The following is a 23,745-nucleotide window of genomic DNA, read 5'->3' as shown; positions in this document are numbered from 1 at the left end:
TATATTCACTGGCTTTCCATGTTTCTAAATATTAAAACTAAGACAGTCAAAACCATGAATGCTATATTACAATACAGAAGGTCTCTATATTACATTACTAAAGAAGGAAGAAATGACTTCATCATACACCTACAGAAGAGTCACTCAAGAACAGCTGTGGTTCACGTTTACATTCAGACTGGGGACAGAAATTGTCTTCAAAATTAAGCAGGACCATTCTGAGACTCATTTTTCAATGATGAGAATTCTCTAAGACATCTTCAATTTTTACTCTATATTTTCTTGCTGGGCATTACCTGACTCCCAGATCTCATATCATTGCTCCTCCAATTCCAAAACCTGGATATTTAATTGATTACGGACAATGCATCCCAAATAATGTATAGTTAGGCTTGTCACATTCAAAATGTCCTAAATTAAGTATCATCTGCTTTGACTCCTTGATGTTTTTTCCTTATATTCACATCTCAGTAAGAGGTTACTAACCATTCACTCAAGCCTACCTCCTTTATGAGAGGGATTCACCCTCCTCCTTTGAGATACTGCATAACCTAAACAAGCCTCTATTATCACAGGTACATCTTGTCTGTGTGTCTATCTTCCTGCCAGATTGAGCTGCTGCTGCTGCTGCTGCTAAGTCGCTTCAGTCGTGTCCAACTCTGTGTGACCCCACAGACGGCAGCCCACCAGGCTCCACCGTCCCTGGGATTCTCCAGGCAAGAACTCTGGAGTGGGTTGCCATTGAGCTACCCAAGTACAATTTTTATATCTCCTGCACTGTGCTAAGTGCCTGGCACATGGAAGGTGTTCAATAAACTCAGGATGAATGAATGAATTCTGACCTCTAACTCACACACACTAACGTAGCTCTCCTCATGGTGAAGTGAACAGCAGGACTCCAGCTGTCCCACAGACATACCACTATGATCAGTCTGATTCTAAGTTACTGAAAGAATCCAACTATTGTGTGAGTAGAAACAGCCTTATCTAAAAGTTCTTAGTGCTAACATAAAAACCAAATTCCATTTAATGAATGAATTAATTTTAACTGGTTCTTATTACTACTTCTAAAATAAAAACTCACAGTAAAAATTGCCTCAATAATTACTATACATTGTGACCACCAAAGAGTGCTAATCTATATTAAACTACTTTTTAAATATTATACCTGGAATGTAGTTCATCATTCCTTCAAAAGTCTGCTTTGCTCGTTTTTGCTTATCTTGAAGAGAGCGAGGTTCAGTGTTTTCACAAAATACAGCATCTAAAAAGAGACAAAAAATATTTGCTGGGCTCAAGAGAGAGGGGACATGTGTATATATATAGCTGATTCATGTTGATATACAGCAGAAACCAACACAACATTATAAAGCAATTATCCTCCAGTTAAAAATTAAAAATTAGGGCTTCCCTGGTAGCTCAGTAGTAAAGAATCCACCTGCCAATGTAGGGGACAGTTCAGTCCCTGGTTTGGGAAGATCCCATATGCTGAGGGACAACTAAGCCTGAGCGTCACAACTACTGATCCTGTGCTCCAGAGCCTGTGCTCCATGAGAGAAACCACTGCAATGAGAAGCTAGCTCACCACCACTAGAAAGTAGCCCACACTCGCTGCAACTAGAGAAAGCCCGAGTACAGCAACGAAGACCCAGCGCAGCCATAAATGCTCAGTTGTGTTCGACTCTTTGCGACCCCATGGACTGTGTGGTTGACCCCACTGGAGTGGGTTGCTGTTTCCATTGATTAAGCAGCCATAAATAAATGAATAAAATAAATCTTAAAAAAAGAATCTTATAAAAAATTAATAAATTCTTTAAAAAAGAAACATTTGCAGGAATTTTCACCTATTATATACAAAGTATTTCCTCATAGGAGCAATACTAATAAAAGCAAAGAAAAACCAGGCTTCTCACTCTCTGAGATCTAATTAAAATTAAATAAAAATTGAGTACTCAAACATGAAACAAACACATGAGGAAATACAAACCTCTGAGAAGTGTTATAAGTGAAACCAGACGGTGCTCCTGAAAGAGTTGCTCTAGTTTACAATGAAGATAGTAATCAGTATACATTTCCAGGGTGTTTTTAAAGAGGATTCGAGTTCCCATTAAGAGATGATGAAGCCAGTCAGGAACTTGGAAAACCACCTGTCCTGAGAAGGATCACACAGAACATTTCATTAAGGTAAATAGACACCTGAACATTTTCCAATACAAAAAATACAAACGGTCAATATTTTATTTTTAAAGACTACTAACTTTAATATGTTCAAGACCAATTATATTCTATGTATTGAATTCTTAATTTTAAAAGTACCTTCAATTCAAAAAATATATAATGGAGCAATACACAAGAGCATTAATTTGCATCACAGAAGAAAGATAACACGGGTTTTAACAGTAACCACAGATATCTTACCTACATACATCAGGTAATCATAGACTCCTTCTACAGTCATCATTTCCATAAAATAATTCTGATTTTGCCTTCTTTCTGTATTCTCAGCACGGTTTGCATTATTTTTATACAGATCATTAAAAAGCTAAAGTAAAAGTTGAAATAATAAAAAAAGTTTATTACACAGCCTAATAATAATTACTAAGGGTAAAGTAATTATAGAGCAAGGTGTTTAAACTTTGTCCAATCAAAACAGAATATTAAAGGAAAAAACACATAATACCAGAGTGGTTAAGATCTGCCCCCTAAATGCCACATTTATACCCAAAATTGAATTTAAAAATGTAATACTTTGGGGGGACAAAATATTAAATTAAAAATCTACCTTTATTTTAGATGCAACAGATAATTCATCATCCATACAAAGAATCCCTTTGGTTTTTTATATCAAAAGAAGTAAATGAACATAGAAAATGCATAAAACCATTAGCACTAGAGTGGTGGTCCAGTGGTTAAGAATCTGCCTGTCAATCCCTGGGTTGTGTTTAATCCCTCATCTGGAGATTCCACATGCTACCAGGTAATTAAGCCCGTGCACCACAACTATGGAGTCCACGCTCTAGAGCCCATGAGCTGCAACTACTGAGCATGCACGCCACAATGACACACAGTGCTCTAGAAGCTTGAGCACTCTAGAGCCCACGTTCTGCAATAAGAGAGAAGTCACAGCAATGAGAACCCCAAGTACCACAACTAGAGAGTGGCGTCCACTCTCCACAACTAGAGAAAGCCCATGCAGCAATGAAGACCCAGTACAACCAAAAATAAATAAATAAAATTATATTAAAAAAATTAGGAATAGCTGATTTTAATCCCAACATGATTTAAAGGTTATAAATCACTGTTTAATTAAGGGATGCTTACAGATGAATGTTTAGATTTAAGCTAAGTTTATTTGGGCAAAATAATCAAAGACCTAACGTATATGAAAAAAAAAATGAAGAATTACTCATAGCAAAATAATAAAATGCAACTAAATCTTAGCCCTACCTACTATACCAATAATAATCAAAGAGCAGATACTAAAGAACTAAAAAAAAACTGACAGAAAAGGTAAACAAAATGATAAAATGGACAGTTTTGGTATGATGGGTCAGAAAAGCAAAAAGAAAAGGAAAGGAAAAGAAGACAATGCCAGGAATAAAAGGGGACACAACCACAGATGCCAGAGGAAAATGAAAAGAGGATATTACTGACAACATAAGGCCAAAATTTTTCAAATTTAGACAAGATGGAGAATTTATTAAAAAGTACAACCTATCAAAATCTGACTCATGAAACAATACATCTGAAGAATATTATAATCATTAAAGAAATTACATTGGTTAAAAAAAAAAACTTCCACAAACAAAACTTAAGGCCCAGATGACTATTAACAAGTTATCACTATTTAAATAACTAACACTCTACCAGCAAATAAAGAAAACTTAACGTAACTTTAATACCAAAACCTGACAAGGATACAATGAGAAAGAAAAACTATAGGCTAAGTGCACCCACAAACATGGAGGTTAACTCTTCTAAACTTCATAAAGGATATCTACAAAAAGAACTACGCTATATTATTTAATGGTGAAACACTGCAATCACTCCCTTTGTATAGCAGGTCCTAGTCATGAATGAAACATAACTGCCATCATTTGAATACATAAATATAAAAGAATTAACAGATATACCACTAAAATTAACACAAGTCTAGCAAGACTTGTGAATTGAAAATCAGTACACAACAATCAACTGTATTTCTGTTTACTAGCAATAAACTTATAAAGTAAAAAAAATTAAAGATACCCTTTATAGTAATAAACCAAAGAAGTTCTCTTGAGGAAGAGGGTGCTATTCTTTGAGCTCACAGAATCCCCCATGCTGGCACTAAACTGAGCTTCTTGCAGACAGGAAATTTATCTGTTTTTCCTTTTTTCTTTGGCCATGCCACACCCCTGTGGTATCCTAGTTCCCCCACATTAAAACCAAGGCTGTCTAATTACACAGCAAATGGAAATTTGCTGTATGATGCAGGGAGCTCCAATCAGGTGCTTTGCGATAACCTACAGAGGTGAGATGAAGAGGAAGGTGGAAGGAAGATTCAGGATGAGGGGGAACATATGTATACCTATGGCTGATTCATGTTGATATTTGGTAGAAACCAACACAATCCTCCAACTAAAAATTTAAAAAACAAACCAAAAAAAAAGCACAAAGTCTTAAGCACTGGACTGCCAGGGAAGTCCTCGGAATTTATATTCCCAGTGCCTAGCACCCAATAGCAAGCACATAATAAAGTGCTTGTTTAATGAAAGGATGAAATAGTTTATAAGTCATTAAAATTATATAATACCATCAAATAAATACAAATACATTATAGAAATCAATTCCCTGATTACTGGAAGTTGGTGATTTACAACCTAAGAAAACCACTTTAAAAAATTCCCCAATAGAGAAACGGTAGGAGCTGACAAATAAGATTCTTAAGAAACATTTACCCATTAAAGCAAAGAACCAAGCAACTACCTATAATACCCTCCTTATCCTTTACAACTGATTTCCATACAAAGACATATAGTCCCGTCCATTTCATTAACACAGAATTCTCTAACGGAAAAGTCGTAAGTAGGACAATTTCAAACTCAATGGCTCTCTGAGACGATGCATAGTACCTTCTTATTATTTTCTGAAGTAGGGCTGAGAATGGTCAGTTCTGGTTTACTCGGTTTAGGCTTTGGAGATTCACAAGAATTAATGAAATTCATGATAAAAGGTTCCAAATGTTGACCTTTCTGTGGAAACCATGGTATAAAAATAAAAAAAAATCAAGATTATGATTTTCAGTATCATACAGCCAATTAAAATTTACTAGTATTTAAATATGCTTATAATTATCATTTTATAGAATGTCCATATTCACCTCTTTCATTAGTTTTCCAGGAACAGATTTTATAATTTTCCCTGCAATTAAAAATAAAATATTAATCTTAAGAAGGTAAAATATATTTCATAACTGCTTATATGAATACCTCACCAGGTAATTTTAAATACCAAAAAGTCAAGTAAAAAGCAAAATGGACCATTTCATACTTCACAAAAATTTATAATAAACATGGTATTCTTAACTGTTTTCAGATACAGCACTTGGGATACTTCAAAATAATCCAGTGGGGTGGAAGGTAGGGGAAGGTAAGAGGGTAACAGGCAGCAAGGCCAGGGATCTCCAAACAGAGGAAATAGGCTGCAAGTGTCAGACGTTTTTTCTTTCTCTCTAAAGCGGCAGGAGGTAACAAACAAATCTTAGATTTTTTTCCCCTTCTCTATACACATTTAAAAAGAGGTTTCTTTTAAAATCCTGTGCTGCCATGACGATACATGGTTCCACCTAAACTTTAACTCTTCTCAAACTTTGAGCTAACCAGTGTGGTTTTTCTTATGAAAATGTTTGTCCTAAGCCATGTTAATGAACTACATATTTACCCTAGACTCTGTCTTCAAGTGGGTTCCCCTAAAACTCAGAACCCACTTGACAAACCAGTATGCTTTACTCATGCAAATGTTCTCTTAAGCTATATTAATGAGACTGTATTGGCTTGGAACCGGGCCTTTCTTCAAGATTCATGTCAATCATTTTACGGCTCAGGACAACTCACCTTGTGCCAGTGTTATCACAAAATCACTGTTGTGGGTAAGGGGTCTGGTGCCATTCTCTGAGTTTTGAGACATTTCCTTTCTCTAATTAGCAAACTGCTAGTAGCTGATATCATCTGGCTAAAAACTAGCAGGGTGCACTCTTTCTGTCCCCCTCTGATGTCTATGTCAGAATCTTTATCTCTTTTATACTTTAATAATACTTTATTTCACAAAAGCTCTGAGAGATCAAGTCTCATCACTGGCCCCAGATTGAATTCTTCTCCTCTGGAGGCCAAGAATTGAGGCGTTTTTCACGGCTCAGCAACAACTTTTCAAAGGACTGGAACAAGGCAAGTGTAGTAACTTTTGAAGGGGTGAAGAGTTCATTATACAAATTTCTCTACCTTTGTGTATATATGTAACTGTCCACAAGAAATGTTTTCAAAAGATATTAAGCAGTTGTGAATATATAAAGATATCTAATTTTTGCAAAGACATTAAACAATGGTAAATATATAAATGTATCTAACTTTTGCATTTAGTCAAAAGGAAAAAAAAATTTCTAAACACTGCTACAACATTTAAATTGGCTATTTGAATAGTCTGTGTTCTTGATTTTAGATTAATATATATATTCTAATCCAGTGTGCCAGAATATTGTTTTGATCTTATCTCCAGGTTCCTTTATTATAAACTAAAATAACAAACGTGATTTTTCTCAACCATTTACAAATGGCTATCAAAATCCATCAAACTGATTAATATAACTTAAATTTCTTTCAGTACAGTTTGGGAAAAAAGTAGACCCTAATGACAATAACAAAAGGCATATTAATGAAAGCTAAAACAGAGACTGTTTCATAACATGAAAACCTGCAACCCTCTTGCCAGGCTATTTCTCCTTTGGTACCCCCAGAATTACTCCCTCGTCTCAGAATTTCCAAAGTTCTTTAAATTATGGTGTTTCATCCTGTGCTTCTCTCTTCTACATGCTCTTCCTGAGCCAAAATTTTTACTCAATCTGATTTCAAACAACATCCAAATCTTTATTCATGCTTTCTGCTGCCGCTACTACTTTATAAAACTTCCTCAACTGGATTCTATAAACTTGTAAGTTTATAACTGTGCTGTGCTGTGCTCAGTCGCTCAGTTGTGTCCAACTCTGCGACCCCATGGACTGTAGCCTGGCAGGCTGCTCTGTCCACGGGGATTTTCCAGGCAAGAATACTGGAGGTTGCTATGCCCTCCTCCAGGGGATCTTCCCAATCCAGGGATCGAACCCAGGTCTCCCCAATTGCGGATGGATTCCTTACTGTCCGAGCCACTAGGGAAGCCCAAGTTTAGAACTACTCTAAATTTATTCCATACCTCAGCAAGAAACAGTATTTATCCAGTTATATAGACAGAAATCTGGCTCATATCATTTCTTCTCCTTCACTCAAACTGAGTCAGTAAACAGGTCTACCCAATTATACCTCTTAAACATTATACATGGCTTCCCTGGTGGCTCACTGGTAAAGAATCCGCCTGCCAGTGCAGGAGAGGCGGGTTCAATCTCTGGGTTGGGAAAGTTCCCTGAAGAAGGAAATGGCAACCCACTCCAGTATTCTTGCCTGGAGAGTTTCATGGACAGAGAAGCCTAGTGGACTACAGTCCATGGGGCAGCAAAAGAGTCAGACACCACATAGGGATTAAACAACAACAACCATCATATATAACCAGATACAAAATATTCTTGCATCTCCCCTCAGTAAGACACACACTAAATAATCTGCCTGAATTACATGTACTAATTTGGAAAGATCTAGATGAAAGCCAGATTTATTCATTAGGTATATGTGTGTGTGTGTGTATACAGACACACAGGCACACCCTCTCTTAAAACGGGGCTTCCCCAATGGCTCAATAGGTAAAGAATCTGCAATGCAGGAGACACAGGAAATGCTGATTTGATCCCTCCATTAGGAAGATCCCCTGGAGAAGAAAATGGCAATCCACTCCAGTATTCTTGCCTGAAAAACGCCATGGCCAGAGGAGCCTAGCGGGCTATCGTCCGGAAGGGTTGCGAGGAGAGTCGGACATGACTAAATGACAAAGCACAGCACATAAAAATGACACTACACAAAATATATTTAGAAATACTGCTTTTCTTCCATTATGATCTTTGACACTTTTATCCAAACTTCTCCAGCTTATTTTATTGCTTGGTCTGGATTAAACTTTATAAAGGAATCATGCTGTATACATTGTTTTGTATCTTTGTTTTTACGCACACCATTCCAAGCAGCTACAATGCTACAGGTATTCATTGCTCTAAGTATTCATTTTGTGAAGCTACTATAATTTATCTGTCTACTCTACTGCTGATAAACATTTGTATTATTTCCAGTTTTGGCCAACCCAATACCATAAACAATGCTGCTAAGAACATTCTTAAATATAAATACAAGATTCTCTCAAGTATCTCAAGTATCTCAGAGAGGAACTGCTAGATCATTCCATCTTATACCAAACTGGTTTTCCTTTTTGTTTTAACTGACTTTATGATATTTACAATTATTTTTCACTGATTTACAACATTATATTACTTTCAAATGTACAACACAATCATTCAGTATTTTTATAGACTATACTCCATTAAAAAAGTTACAAGTGGTTTTCCAATTTATATTCCTATTAATGGTATATAAGAAATCCTTCAGAGCTTGATACATGGCTGCACTATATAAATTACTTTTCTAAATTAACCTGAAAATGCTGCTTATCTTTTCAGTTTATCATCTTCTATATGATTCTTTAAATTGACTTACCAAGATTTACATCTGGTAGTATCTTATCAAGAAACTGTGTTTCCCCACCATTGGGAGAAAGAAAATCTGCCAGAAGTTGACTGTTACTCAATTCTGGATGTTGCAGAAGTTTCTTGATGAACAAAAAAAAAAAAAAGAGGAGGGGGGGAAACAGTTTCAAAAATCTAGAAGTCACAAAAACTACATTAAAACGATTTTTTAAACCAAGAACAATTTTAAATCTTCAAAAGCTATTTTATATTCAGAATAATAACCAGATACATTTATAGAAAGATTATCACATAGCAGGTAAGACCCTTACAGTCAAACATGAAAGGGTTTGAATTCTGCTCTTCCTTCTGCTAGGTAGGTGTCCCTAGAGAATTTCTTATATTGCCTAAGAATCAGTTTCCTCACGTGTAGAATGAAGATAACACTACTTACTTCTAGCACTGTTAGATAAAGCATTTTAGCTCAGTACCTGACACACAGGAAGGAAGATTAAACATTAGCTAATATTATTTCTCAGTTTCTCAACTATGACACAAGTATTACAATATCATATATCTTTCTTGATAATTAAAGGAAGTTGGTATAAAGGGTTTTACAAATAACTAAATGTGGAAATATGACATAACTTGGACTCTGTTGTCTGATCTTCTTGCAACACTATTTTCTTACAAGATAAAACTGATGTCTTAAAGCCAAATTTAACCCAGTCTTACCTAATATTCAGTTCTGTAACTGAGAAACAGTTACAAAACTCTATGAGCAGAAATCTACATAAATGAAATGCCAGTACTGCAACATTTAACTCCATATTACTGGAAAGTATTTCTTCTAGAAAGAGGTTCTCTTGTTCTTAGAAAGAATTAGTTGGTTCAAACAACAGTCTAATGATATCAACAAAGAAACAGGTTAACACTAGCACATGCTGTGTTCAAACATCCTTACAGTAGTCAATGTATACTTCATTTTTTAATTTTCCTACCACCAAAAAATTAAGTAAAAATACTTTCTGGATTGAAGTATTCATTGGTTCAAATACACAAATTAAAATGTAACTACCCCTTTACAAAAAGTACTTATTATGGTTACTAAAAGGCATCCAAATAATTAACAATTAAAATTACAAAATGGCATGTCCAATTAAAGGAGATTTTTTTTAAATAAAACAAAATTATCCATTCTTTGGTCTTAATCACCTGATTAAAGAAAAATGGTGTCTTTAATTTCAGCCAAGTCTCAAGTAAGTAACTTTAAAGCAGACAGTACCAATAATGGAAACATCAATTACACTGTCTATACAACACAACGTACACACTGAAAAAAACGGAATTCAATGCCAAGGGGTGAATGGTAGAGTCAGAAGATTCCAAGTGACTGGAAAAACATCTACAATCGCAACAACAACAAGAAAGTTGAGAAATAAAAATAGGAGGGGAAAATGCCAGAGTTCAGAAAGTGCTAAGCACAGAAATCAAATAAAAACTAAGAAAAAAATAACAAAACAACCCAGTGTTCTTAGAATGCATTTAATCTATTACATCAACCTTTTTCTCTCTTCCTCTCTCATTCTCTTTCTCTCTCTCCCTCTTTAACTTCCCACACCAAAAGTTTTAAAATAAGCCCAATACAAGACTTATTTCCTCTAAGAAAATAACTGGTATTTCCTGGTTATCCATCTTTTTTAAAAAAGCAGACTTTTGACAGTAATTCATTTCTACATGGGAAAAATTTTTTTTAATAAAAGAATTCTAGAAATCCACATTGAAAGACGTTTGTGAGGCAAAGCAAAAAACGAACTAGAGGATGTGTTAAATTAACTTGGTGCCATACCTGCAGATATTCCTGAAATTCTTCTCTCTTAGACTTTAAGAACTCATAATTCTTAGGGCCAATGATCCTCTTAGAGGGAAGCTGGGCATCAGGAAATGTGCCTGAAATTAATACATATGAAAGTTATTACTATACCCTGCTATTATTTTGAAAACCTTATTTATAGTTTACCATAACAAGTTCCGATTCACAGTGCTGCCTTGTACAGATGTTGCATTATCCCTTAAATAATTTTGAAAAAGTCAGAGACCTGATTTCAAAAGTCAGAAAACAAGACCAAAGAACTTGAGTTTATCAATATCCACAATATCACCACTTGGGGTTGACACAAATTTACTTAGCCATCGACATTAGCAAAAAAGCTTCCAAAAATTATCATGAGATTATTTTTAAATTGATGGGATTTTATTAGACAAAATCCTACTTAAAAAAATATCCACTGTCTCATGGGGGGAAATGCAGCGTTTTGCCAATGCTATATAAACTTAAAAACAAAATGTAAAAACCATGGACATGTTTTCTCAGATAGGGTCAACTTTGGAGACTTTAGTATCAAAAAGGAAAAACATTGTTGGGATACAATCAACTTTGGTTGATCTACGATTTTAAATTATGGAGATAAACGATCTTTTCTCAACTCTAAATCTAAAGGGCAAGTCTCAGAGAAAGACCAAGATAAGAATGGCATTGTACCAGACTGACAAAGGCAAAGAGAAAACCATTTAAGAATAAGTACAAACTTGAAATCTAGGGAAAAGGTATGCAAAGGGACCCTTTAATTTTTATCTTTCTATACTCTCCTTATTGTGGATTTTATTCTTGTAGCAAGGTACAGTTTTCAGAACCAACCTGAATTTGGATCAGGGTACACTCCACGAGGCCAGGGGAGGCAGCCAGGAGGAGCTACCCCACACCCAAGGCCAGGGGCGGTGGCTGAGCAGGCACAGGAGGGCCTAGAGGACTATTCTACATTCAAGGTCAGGAGGGGCAGTAGTGAGGAGATACCCCTCTTCCAAGATAAGGAGCAGCAGCTGCGCTTTACTTGTGCAGCCATGAAGAGATACCCCACATCCAAGGTAAGAGAAACCCAAGTAAGACAGTAGGTGCTGCAAGAGGGCATCAGAGGGCAGACACACTGAAACCATACTCACAGAAAACTAGTCAATCCAATCACACTAGGACCACAGCCTTGTCTAACTCAATGAAACTAAGCCATGCCCACGGGGCCACCCAAGACGGGTGGGCATGGTGGAGAGGTCTGACAGAATGTGGTCCACTGGAGAAGGGAATGGCAAACCACTTCAGTATTCTTGCCTTGAGAAACCCATGAACAGTATGAAAAGGCAAAATGATAGGATACTGAAAGTGGAACTCCCCAGGTCAGTAGGTGCCCAATATGCTACTGGAGATCAGTGGAGAAATAACTCCAGAAAGAATGAAGGGATGGAGCCAAGGCAAAAACAATACCCAGTTGTGGATGTGACCGACGATAGAAGCAAGGTCCGATGCTGTAAAAGCAATATTGCATAGGAACCATGAATCAAGGCAAATTGGAAGTGGTCAAAAAGGAAATGGCAAGAGTGAACATCGACATTCTAGGAATCAGCAAACTAAAATGGACTGGAATGGGTGAATTTAACTCAGATGACCATTATGTCTACTACTGTGGGCAGGAATCCCTCAGAAGAAATGGAGTAGCCATCATGGTCAACAAAAGAGTCTGAAATGCAGTATTTAGATGCGATCTCAAAAACGACAGAATGATCTCTGTTCGTTCCAAGGCAAACCATTCATATCACAGTAATCCAAGTCTATGCCCCAACCAGTAATGCTGAAGAAGCTGAAGTTGAATGGTTCTAAGAAGACCTACAAGACCTTTTAGAACTAACACCCAAAAATGATGTCCTTTGCATTATAGCGGACTGGAATGAAAAGTAGGAAGTCAAGAAACACCTGGAATAACAGGAAAATTTGGCCTTGGAATACAGAATGAAGCAGGGCAAAGGCTAATAGACTTTTGCCAAGAAAATGCACTGGTCATAGCAAACACCCTCTTCCAACAACACAGGAGAAGACTTTACACAGGGACATCACCAGATGGCCAACACTGAAATCAGACTGATTATATTCTTTGCAGCCAAAGATGGAGAAGCTCTATACAGTCAACAAAAACAAGACCAGGAGCTGACTGTGGCTCAGATCATGAACTCCTTATTGCCAAATTCAGACTTTTAATTGAAGAAAGTAGGAAAACCACTAGACCATTCAGGTATGACCTAAATCAAATCCCTTATGATTATACAGTGGAAGTGAGAAACAGATTTAAGGGACTATCTGATAGAGTGACTGATGAACTATGGACAGAGGTTAGTGACATTGTACAGGAGACGGGGATCAAGACCATCCCCGTGGAAAAGAAATGCAAAAAAGCAAAATGGCTGTCTGGGGAGGCCTTACAAATAGCTGTGAAAGGAAGAGAGGTGAAAAGCCAAGGAGAAAAGGAAAGATATAAGCATCTGAATGCAGAGTTCCAAAGAATAGCAAGAAGAGATAAGAAAGCCTTCCTCAGCGAGCAATGCAAAGAAATAGAAGAAAACAACAGAATGGGAAAGACTAGAGATCTCTTCAAGAAAATTAGAGATACCAAGGCAACATTTCATGCAAAGATGGGCTCGATAAAGGACAGAAATGGTCTGGACCTAACAGAAGCAGAAGATCTTAAGAAGAGGTGGCAAGAATACACAGAGGAACTGTTCAAAAAAGATCTTCACGACCCAGATAATCACGATGGTGTGATCACTCACCTAGAGCCAGACATCCTGGAATGTGAAGTCAAGTGGGCCTTAGAAAGCATCAGTACGAACAAAGCTAGTGGAGGTGATGGAATTCCACTTGAGCTATTTCAAATCCTGAAAGACGATGCTGTGAAAGTGCTGCACTCAATATGCCAGCAAATTTGGAAAACTCAGCAGTGGCCACAGGACTGGAAAAGGTCAGTATTCATTCCAATCTCAAAGAAAGGCAATGCCAAAGAATGCTCAAACTACCGCACAATGGCACTTATCTCACACACTAGTAAAGTAATGCTCAAAATTCTCCAAGCCAGACTTCAGCAATACGTGAACTGTGAACTTCCAGATGTTCAAGCTGGTTTTAGAAAAGGCAGAGGAACCAGAGATCAAATTGCCAACATCTGCTGGATCATGGAAAAAGCAAGAGAGTTCCAGAGAAACATCTATTTCTGCTTTATTGACTATGCCAAAGCCTTTGAATGTGGATCACAACAAAGTGTGGAAAATTCTGAAAGAGATGGGAATACCAGACCACCTGACCTGCCTCCTGAGAAACCTATATGCAGGTCAGGAATCAACAGTTAGAACTGGACATGGAACAACAGACTGGTTTCAAGGAAAAGGAGTACATCAAGGCTGTGTATTGTCACCTGCTTCTTTAACTTATATGCAGAGTACATCATGAGAAATGCTGGGCTGGAAGAAGCACAAGCTGAAATCAAGACTGCCAGGAGAAATATCAATAACCTCACATATGCAGATGACATCACCCTTATGGCAGAAAGTGAAGAGAACTAAAAAGCCTCTTGATGAAAGTGAAAGAGGAGAGTGAAAAAGTTGGCTTAAAGCTCAACATTCAGAAAACGAAGATCATGGCATCCGGTCCCATCACTTCATGGGAAACAGATGGGGAAACAGTGTCAGACTTTATTTTTGGGGGCTCCAAAATCACTGCAGATGGTGATTGCAGCCATGAAATTAAAAGACGCTTATTCCTTAGAAGAAAACTTATGACCAACCTAGATAGCATACTGAAAAGCAGAGATATTACTTTGCCAACAAAGGTCCGTCTAGTCAAGGCTATGGTTTTTCCAGTGGTCATGTATGGATGTGAGAGTTGGACTGTGAAGAAGGCTGAGAACCGAAGAATTGATGCTTTTGAACTGTGTTGTTGGAGAAGACTCTTGAGAGTCTCTTGGACTGCAAGGAGATCCAACCAGTCCATTCTGAAGGAGATCAGCCCTGGGTGTTCTTTGGAAGGAATGATGCTAAAGCTGAAACTCCAGTACTTTGGCCACCTAATGCGAAGAGTTGACTCATTGGAAAAGACTCTGATGCTGGGAGGGATTGGGGGCAGGAGGAGAAGGGGACGACAGAGGATGAGATGGCTGGATGGCATCACTGACTTGATGGACGTGAGTCTGAGTGAACTCCGGGAGTTGGTGATGGACAGGGAGGCCTGGCGTGCTGCGATTTATGAGGTCACAAATAGTCAGACACAACTGAGTGACTGAACTGAACTGAACTGAACTGACACTCCAAAGAACTGTTCTAAAATAATAAGATTCCAAATACACAATTCAAACACACCAATTTACATATAAAACAACTGGAAATACTTCATGACTATAAGCCTAATATTAACTCCAATAAGTGGAGAGAGAAGAGAGACTATAAGATTTCCCTGAGAGGCTAAGACTCCATGATCCTAATGCAGGAGGCCCAGTTTCGATCCCTGGTCAAGGAACTATATCTCACATGCCACGACTAAGACTAGGAGCAGTCAAATAAAATTGTAAATATTAAAAAACAACAACAAAACAGAGACAAACTGAGAAGAGGAATAACTGAAAAGAGTATTCTACCTTTCTGATTGAGCTATTTGTTTTTAAAACATATAACTACAAGGTTGTTGTTGTTGTTGTTTTCCATATCTAAATCTAGGATTTAGACCAAAATACTTGCTATGTTGCATAGCAAACACATTCACCACAGAGGAATATGGCAAAAGAACAGATGGCAGCTCTAAAATGCCTCCTTTAAATTCTCTACCACTGTCTTAAATTTTAGTATCATTGTTATTTGAAAAGCAATAAATTTTCATTGTAAAAACTTTAGAAAGATAAATAAGCAGAAATAGGATAAAAACAGTACATTCCTATTATCACTAGTAGCGTACACAAGTGTCACTGTTACATTTCCTTATTACAATTCAATTAAAATTAGAAAGTAACTTTAGAAAGCTTGTTCAGTGGCTTTCAGGAAAGCTAATGCTGAAATGTAATGCTTTATACAAAAAGGACAACATACCATGAAATTCTGTTAGTTTTGATTCAAGTACATAGAATTCAAGATATCTTCTATAGACAGACCAATGTTCAGGCTCATGCCCAACTGTGAAATGAATGAATCCACAGTGAGAAATAAGTAATTTTACAAACTACTATTAAAGGAATGTACTATTTATAACAGTAAGTATACAAAGCTAGAAATTACCCCAGTCTTAATAATTTACTATTTCTTGGGAATTCCCTGGGGGTCCAGTGGTTAGGACTCCACGCTTCATCTGCAGAGAGCATGGGTTTAATCCCTGGTCAATGAACTAAGATCCTGCACGCCATGCCAGGCCAAACAGAATAATAATAATTTACTGTTTCTTGGCTTCACATTATTAATATATTTTATCCTATATTTTAATTTTAAGAAACTTAGAAGAGCTTGATAAATTTCAGCTATTTATGAGGGTATCACAGTAATATATACATTTTTTCCTACAATGGTATCAGAGAATTTATAAACTTCAAAAAAGCATGCAATTATGCTTAATTTTTAAATGTCACATTTTGTATTTAATAAAAATTTATAATCAGTTTTGGAGCTCTCAAACCCCAATTGTCAAGAACTAACACAGTACAGAACAGCACTATCCAACAGAACTTTGTGCATTTCTGAAAATGTTCTATATTATCTGTACTAACATCATAGCTATTAGTCACATATTGCTACTGACCACTTGAAGTGTGGCTAGTGTAAAAGAAACTAAATTTTTAATATTAATTTAATTTTAACTGCCACATGTGACTCGAGACTCAAAAATTGGACAGCACAAAACAATGGTTTAAAGAATGAGTTGGGTCACACTGCCTATTTCAGTTCCAATTCCCCCATTTACTGACTATGTAAATTTGAACACTTAACCTCACTGTTCTTCCCTGGTAGCTCAGTTGGTAAAGAATTCAGCTACAGTGTAAGACACCCAGGTTTGATCCCAGATCCAGGAAGATTCCCTAGAGAAGAAAAGGACAACCCACTCCTGTATTCTTGCCTGGGAAATACCATGGACAGAGGAGCCTGGCGGGCTACAGTCCATGGGGTTGCAAAAGAGTCAGACACGACTTAGCGACTAAACAACACTGTGCCTTAGTTTGCTTATAATAAAAAGAATTGTACCTATTACATTAAATAATCCACCTACAGAACTTTTTGTAAGGTGCACAGCACAGAGCAAGCACCCCAAAAAATGTTAACGGCAATTATGAGCACCTCATGTCATTCAAGCATAAATCTGGAAATGCAATGTATTGAGTTAACTAAACCCACAATAACTCAAAACTAACACCTATATTCAGAAAAACCAGCCTGATACAGTTACAACCTATCAAGCAAATACTGTTTTTCTTCTTGAATACACATCCTAGAAGATCTATATTCTACTCAGGTTTGGTTTTTAAAATCCTGAAATCGGTATTCTCCTATACATCCTGCTCACAGCATTCTCCTTGGGCTTCCCTGGTGGCTCAGACAGTGAAGAAACTGCCTGCAATGCCGGAGACCTGGGTTCAATCCCTAGGTAGGGAAGATCCCCTGGTGAAGGAAAAGGCTATCCACTCCAGTATTCTTGCCTGGAGAATTCCATGGACAGAGGAGTCTGGCAGGCTACAGTCCACGGGCTGCAAAGAGTCGGACACAAACGAGCGACTATCACTTTTACTTTTCACTTATACATATAAAATCAATGCAGCATTTAAACGATACACCTTTTTTATCCTTCATAGGGCATGGCTTCCCAAGAGCACATTACTTAAAAGTCTGCAGCCCAGCTGACAAAAATTATCTTAGAATACAAGTTTTAAGATAATTTCATTTCAATTTTATGTTGAATTAAGCCAAATTTTAAAAAATAAAGCAAAAAAAAAAAAAGGCAGTTGTGCAAAAGGCAAAAACAAAAGTAAATTCCCCAAATATTTTAAAGTATATCACATATAAAACTTTCAAAAGGAGAAAATACTACATGCTTACACAAATTTATTTATATTGGACGGGAGGTCCAAGATGGCAGTGAAGGAAGATGCTAGATTCAGTACCTCCAACAGATAACATACCAAGTCTACAGCTACATATGGATCATTTCCCTCTGAAAAAGATCTAAAAACTAGAAGAACTGCTTCTCCACAACAAAGGCTAAAAGCACCATACTGAGACAAGGAAGAAGGGCAGAGACACAATCTTAGCAAAAACCCTATTCTCAACTTTTAAAAAAATAAGTAAGGGGAAAATAAATAAATAAGGGGAATTATTACCACTGACCTACCTTCATTCTATCCAAGTAACTGGAAATATTAATCACTTCTCTACTCCTCTCTCAAACCCATTTCCTACCAGTACCATGAAATTTTTTCCTTCTTTCCTCACAGAGTTCCCTCTTCCTGAGATCAACTTTATAGCTTTCTGCTCTCATTCCCAAAATGTGCCCACTTTTGATGTGGTTTTACTTATACAGACTGTCTCCTCTCTGGGATAAAGCCCAGAGTGGTGACTATTTATACAGCTATGGAGGCTGTTTATCCCTGTCTCTGCTGCAAGCCATGGCTGAAATCAATGAAAGAAAAAAGACAGTGAAACATAAAGAACACTTACAAGTTGTGTTTGATCATATTTTTATCAATTACTATATGCTACAACAATGGAGGAGAAATGCTGTCTTAATCAAATTGGTTTAATATATAGTGCTATATGCATTAATAATAATAATACCTGCTCTTCTATCATTTCTTTCAACATCAATACAAAACACTGGTATTCTCTCCTTTTTCTCCCTCCTTTCAGAGGAAGTATCTTCAAAAAAGTCTACATATGGAATGCTAATTTTCCATGCAGCAAGGTTTCGAGGAGTATTAGGTGTGTTCACAGCTTCCACTGGAGAATCATCTTCCATTACAACAATACCTTCTTCAATCTGAAAGAAAAAGAATCAGAGAAAAATTTAATATTTCCAGGACCTTTACACCTACAGCATATGAGATATACTATAAAGCAATGTGCCCCTATAAAGCCTATAATTTGTAATACTTTTAAAATTAAGTGATATCAAATTTTCTACTGAAAATATAAAGATAAGAAACTAAAACTAGCAAGTTACTAGAATCGACTTCATGTTTTATTACATCAGCTGTATATGAAAATTCAACAGAAAACACATACATCAGCAATTACAGGAAAAGATATTAAAAATACACAAATATAGGTAAATATTTTACTTTAGTAATAACAAGTATAAAATTATTGTACTGATATCTTTCATTTAGAGATGCATAATTTTGTGATAATAGCCACTGACAGAAATTGCACAGACAAACTGGAAATATATTGTACCTGGATACACCAGGTACAAATCTTTTGTAAAGCATTTTGGCAAGATATATTTATAAAAAGCTATAAAACAGCCTCGGTCAAGTAATCCCATTTCTGGGAACTTATGAAAGTATTTATTCTGAATAATTTCTTTAAACTGTGAAAAAGGCACAAGTAAAAAATATATCCACTGCAGCAGTAAGTAATATAATACTGGAAAAAGGTCTGAAGGCAACCTATTTCTATAGAATTGTTTTCTGCATCTCCTGGCTTCAAAAATTTTAATCATATAAATGTTTAAAATAAATATTCTTTAAAATATTTTTGAAGACATATTATTTTAAAAAGAAATCAGTGTTACACATGTTCTAGAAATATACATGCAGAAAGAAAGGGAAAAAATGTACTTCATTAAATTGGAAGAGAACCTCTGAATTGATACATCATAATATCCAGTCACCTAGACATCTCTGATTCATGCTAAAGGGGGCAAATTTTACAGACAAAACACAATCATCTTGAACATACTTTTTAAAGGAAATGAATCTTGTAGCACTTAAGAGAATACTGAATAGTCTAGTCAGAGTAAACCAGTAGTGAGAGGTCTTTCTTTCCAGAATTCTAGCTCCCTACCTTCACCCTGGGTTGTATTTTCTTCCCACACCTCTCTTCTAAGTAAATTATTTTCCTCCTTGACAAAATCCCTTGGCAGTGATTCCCTTTTCTGTTTTGTCCTCAAATGGTTTTCTGTCATCCCTAAGAAGACTGTTAATGACCTTAGGAAGACTTCTTAATGCTCTGTTAAAATCAAAAGTGTTCTAGGCCTAAAAAATGGAACTACAAAAATAGGAAGTGTTGGTTTTTGTCTTTTTGGGACAAGGCTACAAGGCTACCTAACTATGGTGTTGAAAAAAAAATCATGATTTCAAATACAATGTGGTATATAATTTAACACATAATCTAATAGGAGTAACAAAGGAGGGAGTGTTCAGCTCTGCTTGAGGACCCAGGTAAGGTTTATGGGAAGCAGCTGGATTCTGAAAGATGCATATGAATTTTCCAGGTAAATAAAGGGGAGCGGGGAGGCATCTCAAGCAAGGCATCACATGAAAAGATACAGAGAAATAGCACGGAGGGTATAATGTGCTTAAAAATCAGCTGGAATCTTGTTAAAATGTAAATTATGACTCAGTAGGTCTAGGATGAAGACTGAGATTCTGTCTGCACTGAGAACAAGCTCTTAGTTAACACTGATCATGTTGATCCACAGATCACAGTTTGAGTATCAAGGGGTTAAACAGGACATATTAATACAACTCCAAACGCCTGGCTAATATGGTTAGGAAGAGATAAGATCAGGATGTGAAGTAAAAGCGTAATCAAAATATGATAAATTGTTTGACTATTAGAAGCATTATCACCAAAACAGAAACCATTCTGGCCTTAGTAAGCAGTAACTTAATGCTCAGAAATTTTTAAATTAGATTAGCACCATGGATGGAAAACACAAATGAAGTCTGAAGTAAGAAGTAAGATTAAAAAAGAGGGAAAATAACAAGTAAGCACATCCAACTTCTTATGCTATTTTTAACTCTGAAGTTATACATACATCAAATTGAAAAATTCTTACTTACAAAGTCGTCTTCACCTTCAGCTAAACCATAGTTTGGCAACATAGCTCCCTCCATTGTGGTGCTCTTAAAGACTCCTTTAATTTTGCTGCCTATTCGGCTGATTCCAAATGATTCTCCTCTCTTCTGTGTGCTCCTAAATATTAAACAAAAATGTATCAAGAATATAGAAAGTTATTACATTATCACAACAGTCTAGTTGACTGTAAACAATAATAAAAATAGTTGCAAAAAGGGTAAACTGAAGGTATGGCTAAACATAACTTTTTGGAGTTCTCAGTCATAGATTAAGTCTCAATATCTTCATAATCAAAAGTGACAGTGTATTTAAAGTTTAAATTTGAGGGGATGAATAAATGGGACAATATTTATTAACAAACATTTGAAATTTACCTACTCTTTTACCTTAGAATACGAATGGAACTACCAAGTATAAAAGATGAGAGCCCTCTAGTGGTACATATTTCTAACTGCCATTCAGCTTTTGAAATAACAGGTTAAACAATTTGGTAAGACCGATGTTCAAAATAGACTATACCACTCAAACTGTACCCACCCAGGTGGTGCAGTGGTAAAAGAATCTGCCTGCTAATGTACTTCTGAAATAATTCAGTGTAACAGAAAAACAAGAAGACTAGGAAACTTTCTCAGTACTTCATTTTTAGATAGAACAAAAAAATTCTGAAAATGGCTGAAAATTTTTAAGCATACTTCAACTTTATAATCACATAAATGATACTCAAAAGAAGAATGAAGTATAAAGTGTACCTTACATTATTTCAAAGTAATAACAAGAGAAGAAATAAAAAAGAAAAGCTAGCAATGAATATAAAAGATAAAAACAAATGTAGCCTAAGGAAGAAGCCCTGCTCTGTCTTACATATTAAATAATGGTTTTGCAATTTTTTACAAAAGTGAATTTCTAAAAGCAGAAATAGCTGAAAAGCGACAACAAAAATACTCCAAAAAGCAGCAAAAATTTCCTCCATTACAGCCTACTGCTTCTGTTTCAACAAGTAAAAACATAACTTTCATTCAAAAGTCATGCTCACTATGTAATACTGCCCTTATAACAAACCTCCAAATAAAAAATGACTATTTCAAAATTCAAGAAAGTTGGTTTTGAACGGCTTAACTTAATGAATAGCTACTATTCGTCTAAGAAAATGTACTTCTAAAAATAATGCAACAATTACAGAAATACAAGTAAACTGATCAAGTTTCAATGCACTAGGTATATGAGTAATATATACATTTTATACACGTTCAAGGAGTGAAGAAGTGAATCAAACTTATTTTAAAACTGGAAAAACGCTAATAATAAGTAGTAGCAGTTGTAAAAAAGGATACTTAAGCTAGAATATTATTTTAAATAAGCATAAAATTAGTGTTTTTTAAAAATTCAAAATTGTAAACACAATTTTCTCTGAAAGAAATGTCAAAAACAAATATGAAAATACTGATAAAATATTAAAATCTCCAGAATCTAGATAGATTTTGCTGGTCCTCAGAACCTAAATGGAGTATAAAACAGTTTGGACTTTTTGAACTATTTTTTTTTAATATCTCACTGTGATGAAGCCCAGAAATACTGAAAAAATTGTACCACTTGCTTAAAAAAAACAAAGTTCTTTAAACACAAGTAAGTCTAAATGTAATTTAGCAAGATCAATACCATTAAAAAAATGAGGTAATAGCTTTAAAAGCTGAATACTGGCTTTTTCATTTTCTTTTTATACTGACATTTTTATTTTATAATGATATATATCATGTTATTTCCAAAATGAGACATCTAGAATCAAACTACAGGTTAATTTTAAGAGATATACCAAATAGCTGATATAAAGGCAGCTATAATGTTTCTTTTTTTTTTTCCTTTTTAGTTTTACTTAGGTTGTTTTGGGTGTATGTTTTGGAATTAAACAGATAATTTATACAAAAAAGAATCACATGCTGTCTCAAGACTTACCGAAAATCATCCAAACTTAGGCTACCTCTGCAGTAACAGATATGTGAAATTATATAAGGAAAAGAGAAAGAGAAACCCCAGACATTAAACAAGTTTCACTTTAGAACAATAAAACAAAATTTAAAAGCTTTAAAAGTTACACTGATGGATAACATTCATCTTGACAAAGAAAAGGAATTCTTAGGACTAACATGATAAAGGAAAGAGAAATAAAACATAATGGCTCTTTTGGGGAAATGCAATCTGAATTCTAGATCATTAAAAAAATTCTTAAAAACTCAGTATGTCACAAAATAATTCTGTATTTTTTGCCCTCATTTAGGCAAACTATTTGTTTAATACAGTGCAAAATATTCAGAGACTAAGCCACCAAAAACTTGGCAGAAAAAACAAACGTGTATTTTCTAACACGGAATTCATGTCTATGGATGCAAGCTCAACACATTTTTAGTTTGAATATTTTTTAAAATCATGTCTTAAGCTAAGAAGCTAAACATTTTTTAAGTTATGCTGTAAGTATAGAATGAAACAGATTAACATTAACATGCATTAAAATTTTGCTTTTAAAATACAAATATAATAATAATGTGAAAATGCCTAAACATTTGGGAAAATTTAACAAGATACACACCAATGCCTTGTTAATCTCACAATTAATATATATTAGTGCTTGGTCACCTGCTTTTAATGTAGGCATAAAATGTATGAATAAATATTTTACATATTTTCAGTCACCTAACAGCTAATTAGCAATGCTACTGTAAATTTTCAGTGAAGGACTGTTAAGAAAGTCTTTTACTTATTCTACACAGGTAAATGAATCATTGAGCGTCACTGGAACAGAGTCCTAACAAGACAGATAATGTCAGAGTCAGGTCAACATAAAGAAAAACATACTTTCTAAGGCCATAACCATTACCCAGAATGAAAACAATCCACATTTTCTTCCTATTAAGTTTATATGCTAAGTCAGCAAAATTAGAGCCTCAATATGTTGAAGACAACTAGGTGTTCTCAAA

At 35.6% G+C, this 23,745-nt stretch overlaps 1 protein-coding gene across 4 annotated transcripts in view; it reads right to left on the bottom strand.

Moving 5' to 3' along the window:
• Positions 1–23,745, bottom strand: part of SNX14 (sorting nexin 14) — a 72,378-nt gene that overhangs the window by 5,545 nt on the left and 43,088 nt on the right. For 2 of the 4 annotated variants that reach the window (XM_018053176.1, XM_018053174.1), the window contains 11 exons: positions 22,727–22,753; positions 20,761–20,893; positions 18,530–18,731; positions 15,806–15,889; positions 10,704–10,804; positions 8,886–8,997; positions 5,363–5,403; positions 5,115–5,234; positions 2,419–2,542; positions 1,988–2,152; positions 1,169–1,264 (listed from right to left, as the gene is read on the bottom strand). In XM_018053176.1, the coding sequence (XP_017908665.1) occupies positions 1,169–1,264; positions 1,988–2,152; positions 2,419–2,542; positions 5,115–5,234; positions 5,363–5,403; positions 8,886–8,997; positions 10,704–10,804; positions 15,806–15,889; positions 18,530–18,731; positions 20,761–20,893; positions 22,727–22,753 (1,205 nt within the window). The remainder of the gene's footprint in view (positions 1–1,168; positions 1,265–1,987; positions 2,153–2,418; positions 2,543–5,114; positions 5,235–5,362; positions 5,404–8,885; positions 8,998–10,703; positions 10,805–15,805; positions 15,890–18,529; positions 18,732–20,760; positions 20,894–22,726; positions 22,754–23,745) is intronic. The other 2 variants (XM_018053175.1, XM_018053177.1) reach the window with 1 other exon arrangement.

The sequence above is a fragment of the Capra hircus genome, chromosome 9 (assembly GCF_001704415.2).
Source record: "Capra hircus breed San Clemente chromosome 9, ASM170441v1, whole genome shotgun sequence".
Lineage (NCBI taxonomy): Eukaryota > Metazoa > Chordata > Mammalia > Artiodactyla > Bovidae > Capra > Capra hircus.
Note: the sequence above shows the minus strand (reverse complement) of the source record. Positions and strands in the feature narration are given on the sequence as shown.